The 23,198-nt window shown below is 32.1% G+C and overlaps 1 protein-coding gene across 1 annotated transcript; it reads right to left on the reverse strand.

The window, feature by feature from the left end:
• Positions 1–599: 599 nt before the first annotated feature.
• On the reverse strand, positions 600–4,684 carry LOTGIDRAFT_168337 (hypothetical protein; the record flags this gene model as incomplete). The annotated part of the gene is made up of 4 exons (XM_009066220.1): positions 600–800; positions 1,815–1,818; positions 3,105–3,205; positions 4,658–4,684. The coding sequence occupies 4 exons, from the start codon at positions 4,682–4,684 to the stop codon at positions 600–602; spliced, it is 333 nt and encodes a 110-aa protein (XP_009064468.1).
• Between the last annotated feature and the right edge of the window lie 18,514 nt (positions 4,685–23,198).

The following is a 23,198-nucleotide window of genomic DNA, read 5'->3' on the forward strand; positions in this document are numbered from 1 at the left end:
GTTGAATATTAAATAGTTGAATATCAAATAGTTGAATATTAAATAGTTGAATATTAAATAGTTGAATGCTAAATAGTTGAATATTTAATAGTTGGATATTAAATAGTTAAATATATAAAATAGTTGAATATTAAATAGTTGAATATCAAATAGTTGAATATTAAATAGTTGAATATCAAATAGTTGAATATTAAATAGTTGAATATCAAATAGTTGAATATTAAATAGTTGAATATCAAATAGTTGAAGCAGATATCAATAGCATACCAACACTGGCATAGTGTTCATAAACTTAGCTGATCTGGGGTGCAGAGATAGTTGTATTTAAGAAGTCCAAGGTATTTCTAAATTTCTTATTGTTGTCTTTGTATGTTCTGTGCTATGTTGATCAATGTTATGATATTTTCATGAATACATTTACTCATAATAAAACCTATTGGGTAGATATCAATATAATGTCATGATATGAGAAAAAAACACTACTCTAAATACATAGATATTCTCAACAGTTTGGAATTAGTATATATTAACTCCTGAGGAATGCAATTTTTAACAGTTCCTCTCAACCAGCAATGATTGTGTCTTACACTGATATGATACTATGGTATGTCAGGGCCCAAGGTCATAAAAGTACCAATATCCACAGTTTTATGCTGATCATGTTTCAAAACTTTTAACGATACGATTCTGCCAGCAAGGTTGTGTGTTACACTGATATGCTGCCATGGTACATCAGGAAACTCTTGCCCTGGGCAAAAATCATGGTAAAAGAATGTTATATGAATAAGCCAAGGCACTACCTGAAAAATTATATATCAAAGCCTGGGGAATGCAGCTTTAAACAATATGATTGTGGCAGGAATAAACCAGATGTATTGTAGGTATCATTATCACTAGAGATATTTTATTATATTATCAATCACAGCTAGAAATGTTATTCTTGTAACAGTGTCAAAATTCACCTTCTTCCTTTAAAAATATTCCTGATACATATTGCACAAAATGTTCAGAACTGTACCATAGATAAAATGTCAATTTCATGCTCTTTAGTAAGTTTCTGATGTAACAAGGGATTGGTAAACCTGTGTATCATGTGTATTTAGTATCTACATGTGTCCATCATATCAGATATCCAGAATTCCTGTTTTCATATTATCAAGGATATCATGTACCTTTATTACTCTTTCACCTGGAAAGACAGTCCACAAACTGCCCACAGTGAAACTTCTGCTTGGAGATGGCTGCATAACTTTGGATCGGGGGGGGGGGGGACCACCACAATTTTTTCATAAATTTAGAGGGGGTCAGGGAAAAAACTTTTCAGATAAAGGGCTTTAATCCTGTTTAGTATATTTTTGCAAAAACTTATTGCATATTTCCACAAAAAATTGAATTATTGGCCCCCTTCCTTGGACTGTGTCAAGATAGGAACATGGTCACATGGTTTAGGCAGTTGAGAAATTCATAGGCCTGGCATTTGTGACTCTAGGTATATTTAAATAAAGTTTATTAGAACAAAAGGGTAGAAATAAAAGAAAGACACTTAAAAACATTCCCCATTTTATATTTCCTTCTTTGGAAGGACTTATAGAACCTCAAGGATGACGTTCCAGCACAGGGCAGTCTCTTAAAAACATGATAATTTGACTTTAAAACCACAGGACATACATGCCTAGCAAACCACAACCCAGCTTACAAATGACTGACTTATCTATCTTATCTACTGGCTTCAAGGATGACAGTCCAGAGGCACTTAAATGCACCGACTATGGTTCAGAATTTTTTCTGGAGGCGGCTAAACCCACTGCACTTACATGCCTAGAAAACAACAACCCAACTCACTAATGATTAAGCTATCTAGAATTCTACCTTTAATGAACCATCCACACCTGAAGATGTATGGTAAACAGGAAGGGGAGAGTTCATTGAGAAACTCAGCATATTTCATACATATTTATATTGATGATATTCCTTTATGGTTTAATAGAAAACAGGAATGGACTGAAAAACACCTGGAACCAAGAGATTTTTGGAAATCAAAGAATATTATCCAGTCTGAATTATATAGAGAATCTTCTGGTTCTATTGCATGACATTGCCCCTATTCATTAGGCTAATTAGGTGCAGTGTGATATAAAAATTAAAGGCTTGATTTCTCCATACAGTGTACAGAATTACAATCTTTAAATACTTAAAGAGAGGTAACTCTAGTTCTTAGAATTCTTTAGAGTTTAAGAATGCTACAGCCTGCAGTAGAGTAATCTGATATCAATGAAACAAAGTATTAACATTCATTTTGAAATCCATCATAGCATAATTGTACTGTTTATAATTGTATGCTGCCCACAATGGGCGTTATGGAATAAAATCTTCCATCTTAGCTTAGTTTCATATTTTTCTAGTAGATGTTGTATTTATTAATTGAGAAGGAACATATTATAGCTGGTAATGCATTAAGCTATGTACTATGTATATCCATATTTTGTAGTTTTTGTTATTGATAAATGTTTTTTTTTTTCATGTATTCATTAATATTATCTAAATCAAATAACAGACAATCCAACTTAATCAACCTGTGCCAATGCTTTCGAGAGTAGGCCCAGTGTTGGCTCTCAACCCCTAATACCAAATCAATATAACAGAAACCAATCCCACCCTAATCTCCTATAAAACCTGGATCTAAGAATTTTTTCTTTTAATCAGAAATTTATCTACCTTCTAAAGTTCACAGGATCAGATAGTGGAATTATTAACCTACTCCATTATGTTTCCTCCAATCAAAACATTTTAATTGGTAGCATAGATTTCAGACATCCGTGAAACTGGAGATGTATAGATTAAAAACAGAATATAACTTTCAGTACAGCACGTACTAACGTCTGATCTGAATTTGTAAATACAATGCTACCTTCTTCATAGGCTAAAAGTCCTCTCATGAAATTGACCTCAAGTTTCCAAAACCAGCTGTCCTGATGAGGTTTGGGTATCTGAAACATGTCTCTAGTGAATGAGACAAATAGTGTAAAGGTTAAAAAAGTTAATCTCCATTTCCAAACTAGCTGTCAAATCTTTTTTAATGTCCTTTTTTTCAAGATGGTATTTACTTCATTTTGATACTTATAAATATAATTAATCTTTCAACCAATATGTCATGTATTTCTATCTGTACATTACATCCTCTAAGTTGGCTTATAAAACTTCTGATCTAAAAAAAAAAATAATCCGTGAACAACCTATAACCTATTATGTCATAAATTTTAAAATTCGTACATTACACCCTCTATGCTGGCTTATAACTTTTGATCACACAAAATCTATCAACAGCATTTAATCTATTATGTCATAAATTTATGTGTAATTCAGGGGGAGATGATTAAAATAGAAAGTTGATTAGGTAAGCAGACGGCCTCCGAGTGAGTTGTGTATATTAATATCTTGTTAATGTCTATAAATAACTCATGGTTCAATCATCTTAGTGACATATTCCATCAATTTCATTGACGTAAACCAAGGACCAAACTTTAAAATGAAACCTGAAATCCAAAACAACATTTTGGCGAAACAATGGTAGCAGCTAATGAACTTTTTCACAAGAGGAAGTATATCAATCATAAGTGAAGTATTTCAGTATTTTCAAAGGGATATGGTTGTCTAACTGTATTTGCATATCCTAATGATAGAGATTAGGGTGGTTGAAAGGTAACAAGTTACTATCCAACAGAAGGCACTGGCACAGAGAGAGTACAGTTATCTATGTATAGGATTCAATATACAGCACAGAATACGGCATGATTATACTTGCGGATTTTCAACCCAGTTTCCCCTGTGTCAGTGATGCAGGTTAGAGACGCTGACATGGAAAAAAGGCCTTGGCTACAGGTAGTGCATGTTAAAAAAGAGCATAGGCTAATGCAGCTATTCTGGCACAATGTCTCACATTGCACACTGTATTGCATTGCTTGTCCTAATTAGCTCAATCAGGTGCTGACGTGCAGGACATATAACTCCATTTCATTTCAATCAAACAGTATTTACCAATATCTGGTTTTGACACTGATTTTATCAAACACTTTATTATATCGGCGATATTTAGTAGGTATACCTCAGTATGTTGTATATTAATATCTCATTCTATCATCAGAGAACACATCATTCATTGTTCAGTTTATAAGCCCAAATTATCTACAATCACCAATCTTAGTTGTGTTAAAACATTTAAACTGATTGACTGTTACTTAATGCTAGATTACTGTTGTTTTTCTATGATTGAGGTTACAGGGTTAAATTACACCAAGTATCTTCTCCTTTACAAATTATATAAATAAAGATTCTTAGATTAATCTTACTGACAGAGATGATTGTAAAACTATTGATAGTCTGAAACTCACAACTTCTTCTGGCCTCTCTAAGTTTTAGCGATGAATGTCAGTTTTCTAGAGTCAGAGAAAATATGTTTGTTGATGAAAGTATTAGAAATCCATACACATAAATTATTTTTCATTGATCTTAGGGACAGAAGATAGGCGGACCTGGCTGTGACCCCTCCCCCACCCTTCAAATTTTTTACCATATTACATAGTCAAAGAATTATCTAACTTGTGATCCATTGATTGGTGCACAAAATTCTCCTAAAAGCATTCTTGGTTTTGTGACTTACTGGTTGAAATCTGCAACATTTATCCATAGTTTCAATTCAGAAGATACTCTAGTCCAAAAATCATCTGCATCTTTTCCAAATGTGATAGCTATTTTGAAAGTTGTCCACTTGTGTAGAGACAGAAAAACTTTGGATTTGTGGAAAATCCCCATAAAACAGGGCTTAGTTTTTCTGACTAAACTCTGTCAAAATATCTATCAATGGCTGGAATAATGGAAGATGCTTCGGACTAAAGATACTGAAGTAAGTTTTAGACTCCACTATTGCAACAATACAAGATGGTGTTCAGTTTGTTATAATAAAAACAAAAGGTGATATCTGAGAAGATTTGATCTTGTTGTTGAACTGAGCTGTCAGCTACCTTAGTTTCCAATTACTTTTCTTTCAATTACAAATTACTTTTTTTATAAATTGTTTGCCAGTTTGACCAAAGAATATAATGAAGAAAATGATATTTGAAACATGTTATTGAAATCTGATTTTAAACCACAAACTATTGCTTTTAACAGGAGGACGGGAACTAAATAGATGATGTTATCCATCATTTTGAATTGTCTGGTGCTGCTACCAAGTGCTTTATTTCTATCTTGTCGTTTTGAGGTATTGAAGACTCAACTGTTACAGATTTTATTTTGTGAATAAAGTGTAATATGATTTTCTAATACTGAAATACAGTGTCATGAAGCTCCATCCTAACTGACTGCTTCACCAAAAATTAACATTGATATTGAAACCTTTTCTAAACATAATATTACCCTATATAGTCTTTTCTTGTTGTGCATAATGGTGCCTGAATGGCTTTTATCCAATATGGTGGGCAGCAGCCATCTTGGATAAAAGCCATTCAGGCACCATTATGCCTGTGTATATAGTACAGTTTCTTAGTTACCATTGTTTACAAGAGTTTGATGAATGAAATTACTGATAATTGAAATTTTTCGACATCACCATTAAGACCTCATCTCAACTAGTAACTAGCAGGCCTACATTGTTTTAATAAAGTGTAATATTACTATATGTTGTTTGATTTTGTAGTACTGAAAGTGCAGATATCATCTGAATCAGTTGGTATATTCCATAGTGTAAATAGAAATAAAATGTATACTCTATTGCTATGTTATGTGTTTTGCAGTGAACTATTATATTCTATGTTTTTTAAGTTTTTAAATTTGAAGTTTCTACAGTACCTGAGGATGAATTTTTGCTCTTGAACTGTTTGATTAATTTAAATGGCTTACCTGAAAAATAGAAAGTACCAAAATCAAATATACAAAATGACAAATAGAGTCTACAGCAGCTACGTTAGCCACTTACGTATTCCCAATTCGAATGAAGTTGGTAAAACAACAAACTTTCATTTTCTGATAAACCACAAAAGCACTGAGTTGTATGAAATTTGATTAGCAAGCAGTTTCCAAGAACATACCCAAACTTTTAATATACTTTGGTATATCAAGGGCTGTAATCCAGAAAATATTTGTCATTTTAGACCCAAATTTGAACCTGTCAAAGATCTTATTTTTATAAGTGCCGATTAGCTTAGTTAAGTTTGGATAGTTTTCAGAATAAGAAGAAGAATATAAGGTGAAATAGTTTTTGTATCAGTCAGTTTCTAACTGGCATCCCTGAAAGATTTTTTTATATTTTCTAATTCACTATCCCAAAATATATGTTCATGTTATCAATCTGAATTTTCGAGTTTTGATATACCACTAGCTTACTTTATATTTTGATTCACAATTTGCAATGTTTTTTCCTACTTCTGATTACAAAGAGACTCATTGATTGGATCCAAATTGGATAATGAAGATGAGAAATGCCAAGCAGAGTGCAATGAGGGAAATTTTGTAAGATTATTAGCTTTGTATTGTGTTTAATTAATAAGAAAAAAACAACAATCAAATGAAAGTTGCTGCATTACTATCATTTTATGATAAACAACCTACCCACCAAGAAAAAAAGAAAGAAACAACTGTATGCATTTTACAAGTCTAACACAGTTAGGGATCCTTTCTACCAGCTGGTCCTTGGCCAAACCTCTTGACATTGATCTTTCCAGGGTTATCATACCCATTTACAGCTCGGTTGACTGGAATTATGAGCGAAGATAACATATTCAAAGTCATCGGACTTTCACACTTCAATCAAGAACGGAACCCACATCCGCAATTTGATCGACGTAACCATACAAATGACGTCACATAAAGAACCAACGCTCTTACCAACTGTGCTATAGAACCTCAATAAATGGTGAACCAAGTGGAATGTATTTTATTTATTGTAATTTTGAATCTCTTCCCTCAAAGGTCTTTAATTGAACAATCAGGTTCTGAAATGTCATGAATGGCATGTTTTCATTCTAAATATGTATCCCACTGTTTCACTGTAATATTTTGAATTTGTGTAGATAATATATTTTGATTCACAATTTGAACTGTTTTTTACTACTTCTGATTACAAAGAGACTCATTGATTGGATAGTGACATCTTCAAGAGTTTCTCAACTTTTTTTCTCAAAAATTTCTTCCGGAATTTTTACATCAGTCAATATTGATTCAGCCGAATCTCAGAAAAACGCTGACAAAAAATTCCACAGTTTTTCTGTTTTTCTGAATAAGAAATTACTAAGATCAGGAATCAAGTAAATATTTAAAGATCGTTGATAAAACTCCCCGACATTCATTTCACTCTTAACGAACTATAATACTGTCTCTAATAGCCCGCAGCAAATACCGAGAGCTGCAATGAGTGGTTGAGAAGAGTCACCAATATGATACTTAAATTGTTTGCCGTGCAGCTTTGTGCAATAATTAAATACGCTACAGGGAAAATCTTGAGAACTTCTTCATTCTGCTTTTAAAAAAGTTCTTGTAGTCATAGCTTCAAGCTGAAGACGCCATAAAATTAAGGAGTTTTTGAAGCTTCATATTCATTATACTCAATGGAATTTATCATCCTGTTTTCTACACCTGATTTGGATAATGAAGATGAGAAATGCAGAGTGCAATGAGGGAAATTTTGCAAGATCAGAAACTTTCTATTGTCAACTGTTGTGAGTTTAATCAATTAGAAAAACAACAGTCAAATGAAAGTTGCTGCAAGGTAACAAATGAGTTCTATATACTAATCTACCAGACATTTTTTTAAACTCTAGTCATACACAACAGGCTAAAGCAGAACATTAATCGTCCTGAAGAATATGAAATGAAAGTTGCTGTAAGGTAAAATAAGGATTTCTGTTTTCAATCTACCATACATTATATAAACTCTAGCCATACACAGCTGGCATGGCTGAAGAATATGAAATGAAAGTTGCTCTAAGGTGCAATAAGGAGTTCTGTTTACTGTTCAATCTACCAGACATTATATAAACTCTAGCCATACACAGCTGGCATTGCTAAAGAATATGAAATGAAAGTTGCTCTAAGGTAAAATGATAAGGAGTTCTGTTTACTTTCAATCTACCAGACATTATATAAACTCTAGCCATACACAGCTGGCATGGCTAAAGAATATGAAATGAAAGTTGCTCTAAGGTAAAATGATAAGGAGTTCTGTTTACTTTCAATCTACCAGACATTATATAAACTCTAGCCATACACAGCTGGCATGGCTGAAGAATATGAAATGAAAGTTGCTCTAAGGTACAATAAGGAGTTCTGTTTACTGTTCAATCTACCAGACATTATATAAACTCTAGTCATACACAGCTGGCATTGCTAAAGAATATGAAATGAAAGTTGCTCTAAGGTAAAATGATAAGGAGTTCTGTTTACTTTCAATCTACCAGACATTATATAAACTCTAGCCATACACAGCTGGCATGGCTGAAGAATATGAAATGAAAGTTGCTCTAAGGTAAAATGATAAGGAGTTCTGTTTACTTTCAATCTACCGGACATTATATAAACTCTAGCCATACACAGCTGGCATGGCTGAAGAATATGAAATGAAAGTTGCTCTAAGGTAAAATGATAAGGAGTTCTGTTTACTTTCAATCTACCGGACATTATATAAATTCTAGCCATACACAGCTGGCATGGCTGAAGAATATGAAATGAAAGTTGCTCTAAGGTACAATAAGGAGTTCTGTTTACTGTTCAATCTACCAGACATTATATAAATTCTAGTCATACACAGCTGGCATGGCTGAAGAATATGAAATGAAAGTAGCTGTAAGGTAAAATGATATGGAGTTCAGATCAATCTACCAGACATATGTATCTTTATTCATACACAACTGACTAAAATAGCCAACTGTCATGAAGAATTTCAAATTGCTGCAAGGTATAAAGATAAGGAGTTCTGTTTACAGATCAATTTACCAGATATCTTACTCTCAGACTAAAATACATCAATGTTATTTTTAAGATAAACATTCACAGCCATCAGCCAGAAGTCTTGATCATATCATATACTTCGAAATTTTTACTTTTTTATTGCTTTACTTAATGGCTTCTGATAATTACTATCTACCAATGATGGCTAGTCCAGTCACGAAAACCAGCAATCCTTTTTAAAGAAACGACAGACTTTTGTCCACAAAACATTGTTTTTGTTTTCAACAGACAAATATATGGGATCTTCATTTACCAAAAACCACTATTATCTTAAATAATAATAATAATAATAATAATAATAATAATAATAATAATAATAATGTAAAAAATCGTTTGATTTGTTGACTCTCGTCTGGTTCTTCTATTTTAGACAGATGTTGGCCGGTTGAGGTCAAGGAAACAACAATACACCAGCCAAACCTATAAGTGTAAGGGATTCAAACTAGACTTAAAGGGAAAACAATGGACATTCAAACTATAAAGGTCGGCTCAAAAGATTTTATTCAAAGAAAAAAAACTTATATCTGTCATTTTATGACAAAGCCTAAAAACATGAATAAGGAATAAAAACTAAAATAGTTGTCTAAGTCTCCACCCGTCAATACATTACAGAGATTCTCAATCTTACTATTCCTCAGGGTACCCTATTTCACCTTTAATCTCCAGACTTCTATATACCATTCCTTTTGATTCTTCTTTTAACTCTTCTTTTTATTCATTTCTTCAAATTATTTTGTTCGACAAAAAATATCAGCTTTGAAGTTTAGAGAATTTTACTGTCATGAGTGACTGCAAACATGTTTTTCTGCAAGTTATTTAATCCTTTCTAAATCAGTAAAATGCATCAAAAATCCCACCCACAAGTTCGACTCTTTATTTGCCAGAAAACTTGTTAAAACTAAGACAGAAAATTGTGATCTATTTGTAAAAATATTGGCATTGAACATTTAAATAACGTCAAGCTGTACTTTCACAGTACATTTTCATTTAATTGTTGGGGAACTGGAAGTCAGATTCTCTGTCTGAAAAGTGATGCAGATTGCCCAAATTAAGCTCTATCAATTGGTAAATCAATTTCTATATCCCTTTAAATGAAAACTGACTAAATAATAGCATCAGCAAGTCACAAAATTCTTCTCTGATCAGGAAAACGTGGTGAATTCTTAAGAAGTGGCTTTATATAATTCATTCTTCCAATGAGGAAGATGTGAAAGAAATTGTCTTTGAAGTTGTGAAACAAATCACTACATGTCAGTGACTCAGATTTCAGTATTAGACAAAATAAGGAAACTAACTTGTCACATGTTTCTCTAGGAATTAAACCAAAAAAGGTCTTCGAGTCTTCTAATTCCTAACAGGATTTATAGAAAATGAACATACAATACCATGAAGTATTAGGCAGGTTATCAGAGGCTCAAAATCTTTCCCCAAGTAAAAGGAAAAGAAATTTGGGAATGAGTTAGCGACAGATTGGGAGGGAGAGGGGTAGGGATGTTATGTTCAATTGTAGAAGAGACAAGAGCTAAAGACGGTATTAGAGGTTGGAGATCAGGAGCTACCAAGACCCATGAAAATAAATTTCAGGGTCTGAAATAGCAATGGAGGATTCTTAATCTCTGTGCTCAATATGGAGAGGTACTTTTTCTTATAAGTTCTGCCTCAGTCAGAAAAAGGGCATGGTGGCTATTTTGATCCTCATTGACTTTGGCACCTGTCTTGTAGATAGTCAATTAAATTAGAAATTTCTAAGAAGTTCCAAATTCCAGGAAGGAAACATTATAATTAATAAAAACTTGATCAAAATTAAATTCTAAATTTTCATACAAATGATGAAAACTTTGAGAGTGGGCCAACCAGTAATTTGGGAAAAAACCACCTGTAACCAAAAATTTCCATTAAAGCTCAGGGAAATACATTATAATTAATAAGAATTCAATTCCAATTTTTCACAGAAAATTGAATAATAAAGATGTTACCAGACAAAAGGAAACAACGGAAGTTCTTTATATGATGTCAGACGTGTATTTAATAGATTGGAATTGAATCTAAAATAGTGTCGAAATTAGAACCAGACTGTCGTTAGAGAGAAATGACTAAGAAATCAACAAATGACTAAATGACCTAATCAAGGAAACCAAATTGTCACAAAATTGTCGCGAACTTCCTCAAGACATGAAAATTAATGCGTCAGTTACTCAGAAAGTCGTCGTCTGCAGGCTATTGTCATCCTTTTATCTTCGTCTGATCAAACGGAACACGACACTGGTCATTCCAGCGGAGACCTACACATAAATTGATGAGTCATAGGAAATTGATCACTGATTTAATTAAACAAACTTATTTCTCCTTAGACGGAGAAACTCGGCCAGATGTGATCAAGGTCATTTAATCAAATAAGGTCAATAAATAACGAGTAACTATTCGTCCAATCGGATCTAAATAGAGACATTAATGGGACGATAAACTGTTTAAACATCATTATCATCTTCTGACCTAATTATTGTGACCTCATTCTAACTGACACGGCAAAGGCAAAATCTAATATCTTTGTTATTTTGAAATAATATTGATGCTAAGGAGGAGTTATTTTTCATGTTCATCCGTTCTTTTTCATGTGTTTCAAAAAAACAATTCAGGTCCCCGTTTCTCAAAATAACGTACAAGCGTACATGTTATAAATTAATAAATTGATAATGTCAAAAATAACGTTTTTCTTCACTTAATCCTATGAATCCTGATGACCTTGTAAATGACCTTGTTAAACAGCAAACCTTCTAAAGGCTGATCATTTCAACACAGTACAAGCCCAGTGATAGGAAGACAGGTAGACTACAAAGTGAACAACCTCACTCAACAGGAGATGGAAATAAATGAGAAAATTCCTATATAGGATGGAATATAACCAAACATCACCTTCTTATGATCTCATTCCTTTTAATAACTAACTTTTTTTCCTTGTGAAATTTGTTCCTGCATTCTTACGATAATGAGCCACTAATGATGCATTCTACAGATCTTCTACAGGATATATAAAAACATCATCATTACAACTAGTTTTAAAAACATGGTGCCAACTTTCTACTTTCAGACTTTTTACAGTATGCAGAAAATACTAAGAAGTGCAACATTACATTTCTTATAGAATATCCTGCATGTGAGTTTGTAATTTGAACATATAACAGGGTCCTAAAAAGAATCTGATCTCTTTCAAAATTCTCTCAGATAGACTTCAAGATGTTGTTGTCCAACCCTTAAAATATGAGTCATCCAATAAAAATTGTACAAATATCTGTGAGAATTCTGAAAGAGATCAGTTTACCAACAGCTGAGATACTATCCGTTGAACTTGGGACGTTTTTTTGGGGGGACACCAATGTCAAACTGTGAAAAATAAACCAAAACTTCCAAAACTAGCAGTCCTGACGAGGATTGTTTATCTGAAACAGAAGATAACTTCTACAGATTTTCAAACAGTAGGATATTCTTGTTATAAACATCATGCTTCTTTTTAATCAGTCTGCAGACTTTGTTTCATGACTCTCCAATGAAATTTTTGATAGTTGACCCTAAAGACTAGGGACTTTTTTATTTATTCGGTAGCATGAGTTGAGTTCCAGTTAATAAGTTTCAAGTGAATAGAATACTAACTGTTGTTGTCAAACTCTGGGTTACCAGTGTTTACTTTACTTATACAATTTTTGGAAAGTTAACCCAAATTTCCTGATGAGGATTGTTTACCCACAACGTGTATAGGCAGAATGAGATGAGCTCTAGTCAATAGATAATAAGTTGAGTTTGTGTACTGTTGTATATCCTTCTTATCGAGCTCTTATCGAGTTTTTGCTTTCAGTGAAATATTATGAAAGTTAACTCAAATTTCCACAGCTAGCTGTTTCAATAAGAACTGAAGATTCAAAGAATACGTAAGCAGAATGAGATGAGCTCTAGTCAATAGATAATAAGTTGAGTTTTTGTACTTAACTCTTTATATCCTTGTTATTGAGCTCTTATCGAGTTTTTGCTTCCAGTGAAATATTATGAAAGTTAACTCAAGTTTCCACAGCTAGCTGTTTCAATATGGATTGTAGATTTAAAGAATACGTAGGCAGAGTGAGATGAACTCTAGTAAATAACAATTTTAACTTAATTGTATCAGATTCTGAAATAAATCATCTTTATTAATGATTATAAACTATTTTTAGTTGTTCTAATTATCCTATTGCATGCTGGTTCGAATTATGACACATTTTAGTTCCATTAAGTCCAAGTTGTTGTTACTCATTGACTGTCGATCGATTTATTACAAAATCCTCAACATTGTCTTTTCAGATATGTTGACGAGGATAAATGCCTTAATTTGACTGTAAAAATTGAAAAAAAAAACATATATATATATATATATGACAGTTAATTGCGTTAGAAGTAGTCTTATTTGAGTTGATAAGAAGTATTTTGTCAAAATTGTCCCAAGTAGACATATACCTATCCAAACTTTGATACATGCATAAGACCCTCAGTAGTCATACCTGAAAGTCCAGGGTTCAAAAAAGAAATAAACAACTATATTTTACAAGGATAACAACTTAGGTTCACAGTTAAGGATCCTTTCTACCAGCTGGTCCTGTGCCAAAACTCTTGGCATTGATCTTTCCCGGATTATCTGTACACATGTACAGCTGGGTCGACTGGAATTATGAGTGAAGATGACTTAAGTTCACTGTACTTTCACACAACGTTGATCAAGATTACAGAAGCCATTTGTTCCAGCCTTCAATTGCTTGGATGAAAAATAAAAGCTTGGTGTACTGAAGTATGTGCATATATATGATAAAAATAACTCAAAATCTGTTTATCGAAAATTCTTCAAATTCGAACTTGACCAAGATCTTATCAATTCCGCATTTACCTATCAAAACCTCAGTACATACATCCTTAAGTGACCAAAATCAATGTGGAAATAAAATGAAATAGATCTGGCTGAAGAAATGTCCCTGAATAGTGTGATTAGGATGAGCTGTCAAGACAGTAAAATATAAGTCCATTAGCTATCTTGAATCATTCAAAATTTATAATGCACTTTTCAATGTAAAAGAAAAAATTCCTGTGAACTATTCATCTGTATTAATATTGAAAGCTAGTGTGCCTTTTAGTTGAAAGATATTTTATGTGTATGAAATGTATAAAGCACTCATTGAACCAAAGTATTTTTAATTTTTCATTTGAAACTGTCTGGCATCACTGACCTGGAACATTTCAAAATTTCTGTTGTTTCTTATTCTAAATATACACTAAGCGCCAGAGTACTGCATGAAATGTGAATTGCTTTCCAACTGAACCAAAGCATTTTAAATCTTTGATTGGAAAATGTCTGGTATCACTGATGTGGAACATAACGGATATGATTTTTACCATTCTGCTGCAGAACACATTTACTTTTTTGAAACAACACAATGGTACTTCTCTTTGGAGGAGTTCACTACTAAACTTTCACTCTCGATTTTGCAATACTTTAGACGAGATTTTGATTAACGGAATTGGCTTGCTGTACAGATTTTTTATTGCATACCTATTTAACCACAAGGGACATCAAAATATCTGACTCTTATTCTAAATCAATACTAAACGTAAGAGCACTGCATGAAATGTGTACTGCTTACCCATTGAACTTAAAACATCTTAAATCTTTGATTGGAAAATGTCTGGCACCATTGATCTGGAACATTACAGACTTACTACCAACAACAAGCAAATGGCTTATAAAGGCACTAGCCTCGAACCAGGCACATTGCAGTTGTATGACATTATAGTCTAGGAGTAATTCAGAACATCAACACACAGTCCTCTTCATTTTGAAGAGAGTTATGCTATGGGCACACAAACGGTTTTGGTGGAGACAAAAAATCTCCAGTAAGTAGTTTTCGTAGGTATGTCGATGATCACGTGCGGATCATGCAATTGAAAAGAAAATGAATCTGATTGGATGATGACGGCTTGTCTTGCACACTATAAAGCTATCGGTGACAAATATCAAACCAGTTTGAAACCAGTTTCACATTATAAATCCTGTCAGCAATGCGATATTCTTGTCATGGAAGCATAGCACACTTGATATGTTTCTCAAGATTCGCATCAGCGACAAAGATTGTTTGTGTACCTACAGCATAATTGACCAAATTCTATTGATCTCTCAAATGGAATCAAGCTGTGTGTGTGTCAATATTAAATGCTATGTAGGTAATGCATATTACAAGTTCAATGTCGCAAATGTAAGAAGTTAATGCAGAATGTTGAATGCAACGATGTTAAACCAATGCTGCTAATGTAAAAAAATTGTAGTCTTCTTCACTGGTACATTGAAATTTAACATCAGCATTTTCTCATTAAACGTAGTGAAAACGACATTAGACACATGTACTCTGTATTTTGTCTTTTTACATTTGTCTCGTGCATCGTAACATCGTAACAATGAACACCAATAGACCAATGAGGGACAGACAGTAGTTGTGACACCCCGTACAACCGGCAGAACTAACAAGTGGAAACAGGGTATATCTCGACCTATGCAAGGATTGATCAAGTAGCCAAGTAACGATTTCAAGCTCTAAGAGTAGAATGAATCAAGCCACATCAATGCCACTCTGCACTAACTCAACTTTTTATGCTGAAACGAAGTGCCAGTGGTAATTATGACACCATTCTGTCAGTCATTAATTCATTGTCACTATTTGACAGTCATCAATAATTCAATTGTACATTTTTATGGCATGTTTTAAAGAGGGCTTCTCCTATTCTCACAAATATCTAGGAGCCATGATCAATGGTGTTTCTATGATTCATTATAAAGTAAGAGGGCCAAGTGATTGTCAAAGGCAATTTTTTCCTTATACACAATTATAAGAAATTTGAGATGGTTAATGGGGGTGGGGTGAATGAGGCCAGTGTAGAAACCCCACTGACATGAGAAGAACACCCACAAATAATCCTTTTATCTGACTCCTTGGTCTGATTTTCTATAAGATTTTCAGAAAGGTTTGATACCTTTGATCACATTTTCCATACTTTAGTCTTCCCAAATAGCTTCCACTTATTCAAAACTACAGTGTGTATTGCTGATAATCATATTGAAAAGAAAATAAAACTGTTATGGAAGATTTAAAACCATATGAAGTTCATAGAACAATGATTATTCTGTCCTATGACATTATTGATAAAGTTGGGAAAAAATCAGGTACTGTGCCCAATATGGGATTATTGATACAGTTGAAAATAGTAGAAACGAATCATGTCCGCAAAGTGTCCGGACCAATACCTCATGTGTTGACTTCTTTTATTCTCTACTGTATTGATAATCCCACACTGAACCTCGCCTTTTCGTGGCTTAACAAAAGCCATCCACTGGAAGAAAGTATTTAGTTTCCTATTCAAATGAGGCTGGATAACAACAGGTTTTGCATTCCATTTCATATTATTTCAATTGATATTAATTAATTAAGGCAACTAGTTGTCCAGTAAAAAATATTCACTTTAAACATGAATACATGAATACTGAATACAAAGTGATAATATTCTATAATACAGGGATTCCCATCTTTAAACAATAAAATGCATGAAGCCAGTCAACTGAAGCACAATTTGCCATTAATAAAATAGAACTTTGGCTTCTACACAAAAATTTCATTAAATTTCTGCAGCTTTTGTGCGGAAATATTGATGAGCATTTTGTCTCAGTCAATGAAATTTGATGAGCTCTCGTGAGATAATATCAGTCTTCTTCAAATTTCATCACCGTTTAAAAATCCACCAATAAAACGCCTCTATTTTCCAATTTGTTTATTTTAATCAAAGATGCAGTCAGAATTTTATTCCGAATGAGCGATTATTGGAGTTGATTTGAAATCACCGACTAAGATTTAATCTTCGTTGATTTTTGTTGCAATACTGTGATTTTCTGCGAGACTATTATATGTTGCATCACGCACATTTCATCTCTAATGGGATCTAAATGACAGAGTGAAGAAGACAAAGTTAATTTGCTACAAGCTCTTCAAGCAGAGAATGTCAATGTTTTGTCAAATCCCCACTTTAGATCATCGAACGAATGATCGGGAATACAAAGACACTTGTAGAATGAGTGGAGTCGATTTCTAGTTTAGATATGTTATAACTTGTAGATTACTTATTACGAATTGTTTTTCCTCTATTTACTTGTTTTAACTTGCACTTTAATAAAACGTTTACAATCAATTAATGGCCGTTTTTGAAAATATGAACACATGCAAAACTTATGAATAATACACATGTAAGGGTAACATTTTATAATGAAAAAAGTTGTTGAAATTGGTATAAATTTTGACTGCCTTATACAAAGCTATTTTGATAAAGTGAAACACTGTCCCCTCTATTTATTGAAAGGTGGGTGCTAAAGTCAAAGATATTTCAACGATAATGCAGGAAACAAGATATGAAATCACCACAGGGAGCTGAACATGATAAAGTGAGGCACCGGTCCCTCTATTTATTGATAAGGGGTCAGGATTCAACGCCGATTGGTAGGAGCTATAGTGATAGATATTAATTCAATGATTATGCAGGAAACAAGACATGAAAATCACCACAGGGAACTGGCATATTGATTCGGGATACAGAATATATTGACTTGGTGCCAACTGATAAAACTATCTGACCCTAGAGTAGTTTATTGTTGTATAATAGAGATATTAGGAAGTGTAAAGGGAATTAACATAGACAGGTTCGAGTTGGAGTTGATGACTTAAAGCTCTTAAAACAGACAGGCGTTTTACACATTGTGGATTGAGCAAATGCTGATATACACAATGTTTTGAAGGAACTCATAGTGATCATGTTCGTGTTGTAGTTGTAGACCTAGAGCTCTAAGAAATAGACATTCGCTATACATTATGGATTCTGAAAATTTCGGCAAACTCATTGTTAAAAAGTGTCAAGGGAAAAATTGTTGATTTCTCCTGTGTTTGGTGTATATATTTTACACTACTCTGCACACATACAATAGTATGGTATTAGGGTCTCTTAAGAGGGCTGTAGCGATTCACCGATGAATCGATGAAACGCGATTCTTTCCTTCTTATCGATGCATTGCGTTGGATAAAAATAATTGTGATGTATCGGCACGATTATTCATTAACACCCTTTCAGAGAATATGACACAGAATCCTCGTGTGTCTAATGATTTGATTATTTAAGTATAATTTTCACATAAAAATTTGTAAAAATTCATTTCTGACTTCAGAATTGTAACTGAATCCCAGCTATCCTTTTAAAAATGAAATGAAATGAATGGAGTTTTACGTCCTACTTTTCTGCACCATGTGGGCTAATGAAGACGGGCAACGCCATGCAAGTTGCAATGAGGGAAATTTTTCTGTTACATTGTCATAGCTGATATAATTCAGCTTTTAAGAAATGGTTTTTTTATGTTTTAAAAAAGTATCATGAAATATTTATGTAAAATTGAAAAATTATTTGGAATTGTAGACTTAAAGGAACTAAGAACATGCTTTTTGGCACATTATGTATTCATTAATACTCTATATACATCTTCTTGTCTGAATTGATGCCAATAGAATAACACAATTCAATTATAGAGAATTAAAATAAAGGTCATGGGTCAGAAACAGTGTGTAGTTGTAGACATGCTGTCCTTAGGTTCTGATGCAATTCATCCTGTGATTTCAACATTCCAAATGACATTATCTATATTATAGAGAGTACAAGTGATAAAAAATGGAAAGTTAATTTAGTTAGATATTTGTAGACGCTGCAGTCCCTTGGTTCTGATATGCCAGTAATCTAATAAGTTGTTAGTTTTATATACAATTTGTGCTGGTATAAATGGCTGATTGAATATTATCATGGGAAATTTATAGAAATGTCATAGAGAGATGATGACGACACGTGTAATTTGTGTTGAAATGTTATAAAGAAGTGTGCTTATATCATAATATTGCCCTGTGTTCGTGTCATAGAGAGAAATCTACACTTGAGTTTTCTCTAAGTTCTGATATACCAGTACCATATACCAATTTGTTCAGTTGTTAGTTTTATATGTAAATTGTGTATATCAATAGAATCATTTTATGGGGAATTTATAGGAACATACAGATGATCAAGTGTAGACTAGCAATCTTGTGGTGCTGATATGCATTTTATCCAATGATTTGTTAGTTTATATGTATATTGTGTTCTGTATTGATGTCAAATAGAATAATTTTATCCAGTGATTTTCTTTTACAGAATGACATTAGCCATAAAATAGAAAGTTGTAGTTGAAATGGCTTAAGATTAGAGTTGTAGACTTGCAGTCCCTTGGTACTGTTATGTATTATATCTTATGATTTGTTTGTTTTATATGCAATTTGTGATCTGAACTGATACCAATACAATAATCTTATCTGAATATCTCAGTGTAACAGGGGAGTTTAAATTGAATTCAGAAATGATCAAATTTGGAGAAGAAGACATAGAGATATTGAAATCTGTGAGATCCTTTTTGTACAACAAGTTTTTCATTCATACAGGCAAGTGCACATTATGCATTCTGCAAGAAGTTTCTCAGTCCAATTAATATGTGTTAAAGAATTATCTCCATATACCTCATAGAAATTCATCCCATTTTATCCATTTGTAAAACTGTTGTCTTTAAATAGATGTTTCATTTATTTTTCATCATTTAATTTCATTTCATTTTGTTCATTCATTCATCTATTCATTTATCTACTCATAATTCCTTCATCCATTTATTCATTCATTCATTCATTTATTCATTCCATTATTTATTTAATCATCCATCTATTCTTTCATGCATTTGAGTATTCATTTATCCATTTATTTACTCATTCCATCATTCATTCATCCATATATTCAAGTTAGTCAAATCAGTAAAAGATTCATGGATTCAATTATTCATTAATTCATCCACAAATTCATTCATTCATTAAGCCATTAGTTCATCCATTCACATCATTCATTTTATTCAGTCAGTATAATCCAATAACAGAGCTTGGAAATTGACTGAGTCTATCATTCAACCATTGATTCTTCTATTCATTCAACCATTGATTCTTCTATTCATTCAACCATTGATTCTTCTATTCATTCAACCATTGATTCTTCTATTCATTCAACCATTGATACATCCATTCAACCATTAATTCTTCTATTCATTCAACCATTGATTCTTCTATACATTCAACCATTGGTTCTTCTATACATTCAACCATTGATTCTTCAATTCATTCAACCATTGATTCTTCTATTCTTTCAACCATTGATACATCCATTCATTCAACCATTGATTCTTCTATACATTCAACCATTGATTCTTCCATCCATTCAACCATTGATTCTTCTATTCATTCAACCATTGATTCTTCTATTCATTCAACCATTGATTCTTCTATTCATTCAACCATTAATTCTTCTATTCATTCAACCATTGATTCTTCTATACATTCAACCATTAATTCTTCTATTCATTCAACCATTGATTCTTCTATTCATTCAACCATTGATTCTTCTATTCTTTCAACCATTGATTCTTCTATTCATTCAACCATTGATTCTTCTATTCATTCAACCATTGATACATCCATTCAACCATTAATTCTTCTATTCATTCAACCATTGATTCTTCTATTCATTCAACCATTGATTCATCCATTCATTCAACCATTAATTCTTCTATTCATTCAACCATTGATTCTTCTATCTATTCAACCATTGATTCTTCTATTCATTCAACCATTGATTCATCCATTCATTCAACCATTGATTCATCCATTCATTCAACCATTGATTCATCCATTCAATCATTGATTCATCCATTCAACCATTGATTCTTCCATTCATTCAACCATTGATTCATCCATTCAACCATTGATTCATCCATTCAACCATTGATTCACCCATTTATTCATTCATTCATTCATTCATGTAAAGTCAGTATAATCTAATAAAAAGATTAGAAATTGACTGAATCTAGCCGACAAGTGTCAAATTATTTTCAATTAAACCCAATATTTTTTATATCCTGACATCAGAAGCTATTTGCTGTGGTTATTTGTCACTTGCAATTTAATCTTGTAGAGAAGAATCAATAGCCAGTTATTATTTCTCTCTATTCTAGAAGAATGAAATATCAGGATCTCACTGTCCTATCTGCTTACCAGGTATTGGAATAGTGACAGTCCATTCATATATTTATATTTTGATGTTTTTAACATAGGCATAATGCAAAAGTTGGAAATGAAACAAATGCTGACGAAATTTTGAAAATCAGAATATTTTTTTATACTTGAATGAAGTTTATGAAATAAGAATTACTTAATTATTTTGATGCCAAATCAAGAAACCTCAATTCTAGAAGAAAGAGATTTCAGGATCTTGTTGTAAACTGGCTATTCAATTCTAGAAGAAAGAGATTTCAGGATGTTGTTGCAAACTGGCTATTCAATTCTAGAAAAAAGAGATTTTAGGATCTTGTTGTAAACTGGCTATTCAATTCTAGAAGAAAGAGATTTTAGGATCTTGTTGTAAACTGGCTATTCAATTCTAGAAGAAAGAGATTTCAGGATGTTGTTGTAAACTGGCTATTTGTGTCTGATCTACTACAGTCTTTATGAAAGTGACAATATGTACCAATGTGCAAGGTATATTTAAAACTATATGAATTTTATATCTGTTTCAATTCAAATTTCATTGCTAAATTCAGCACATAATTTTAAAATACTGATATTGATTCTAGCAACTTGGATCACTTAAAAAGACTAACTCTGTGAATCCAAATTATGTTACTACTAGTGAAATATCTGCCTCTTAACTATGATATATTGAAAATTCATTGTTTTAATCTACTCATATTTCTAAAGTGCTGCTACTGATTTAAAAATGTAAGGACTTGCAATGAAGATCAAAATTATGATATGATTAATGTAATATCTGCATCAATTCGAATTTCTTTGTTTAAATCTGCTTATCATTCATAATAACCAATACTGATTCACAGAAACCTAAAACTAACACTGTAATTGGTAAGACTAGCATAATATCAGCTTCTATTCATTTTCCTTTGTTTAATTCTACTAATAATTACTGATACAGATTCAAAGAAATTAAAAAGATGGGTTTCCTTATTTTCATTTATGAAAATGAAAATGCTAATACTTATATGAATAGAAAGTAGAGCTGTTTTTAATGACTTGGAAAAAAAAACAGTTTGTCTTACATGTCCATAATTAATTCAAGATCAGCTAAATTACCAGCAGAATTATAATGAGTGACCGATTAAGAAAGTTCAAAAAAACTTTTTTTGTTTATCCAGACTGTACATGCATGGTCATTTCTGATTGGTTAAAACTCTTAATTATATAAGAACACAATGATATGATTAAGAATACATGGTAATTCATTAGAAACACCAATTAATCAAATAGTTTGCTTAATTTGACATTAAAATAAATAATAAGGAAACCCATCTTTAAAAACTAATCAATTTTTCAATTCAAATTTTTTTAATTGTGCTTATTTTTATAATTATTAATATCAAATCAAAGAAACTTAGGAACAGTCAATGAAGATGAAAATAATGATATGCCTAGTGTAATCTGCTACAATTCAAATTTCATTGTTTAATTCAACTCATAATTTATTCTGATTGACAGTAATAGAACCTCAATAAATCACCAAACCATTGAAGACATGTCAAACACAGGGTTTATCATTGTGACCAGAACCTTAATTCATTCATCTCTTAACCCTTTAATAACCATTATTATAATATCTGTATTCACTGTGATAACCTATCATTCATAATTTAATATATTTTTAAATAATAATTGTCTAGAAAACAATAACTATGATAAAGGTCTGGGCTAATTGTCTTCAATAATATATTCAAAAATATAAAAATCAATTAAACAGGAAAAACAATTTAATAACCTTTATTATAATATCTGTATTCACTGTGATAACCTATCATTCATATCAAAATTATAATTAATCACCCTAAAATAATTATAACATTAAAATGAACAAGGACAAAATTCTATTTCAAAATAAGAAAATTTAAAGGGATTTTAATGGTTTTTTAGCCTTTGTATGTGTATTTGTATTTTATCCAGATAATGACATCATCATCTCAAATTTCATAATCCAAATCATTTCAA

Source organism: Lottia gigantea (assembly GCF_000327385.1).
Source record: "Lottia gigantea unplaced genomic scaffold LOTGIsca_74, whole genome shotgun sequence".
Classification (NCBI taxonomy): domain Eukaryota; kingdom Metazoa; phylum Mollusca; class Gastropoda; family Lottiidae; genus Lottia; species Lottia gigantea.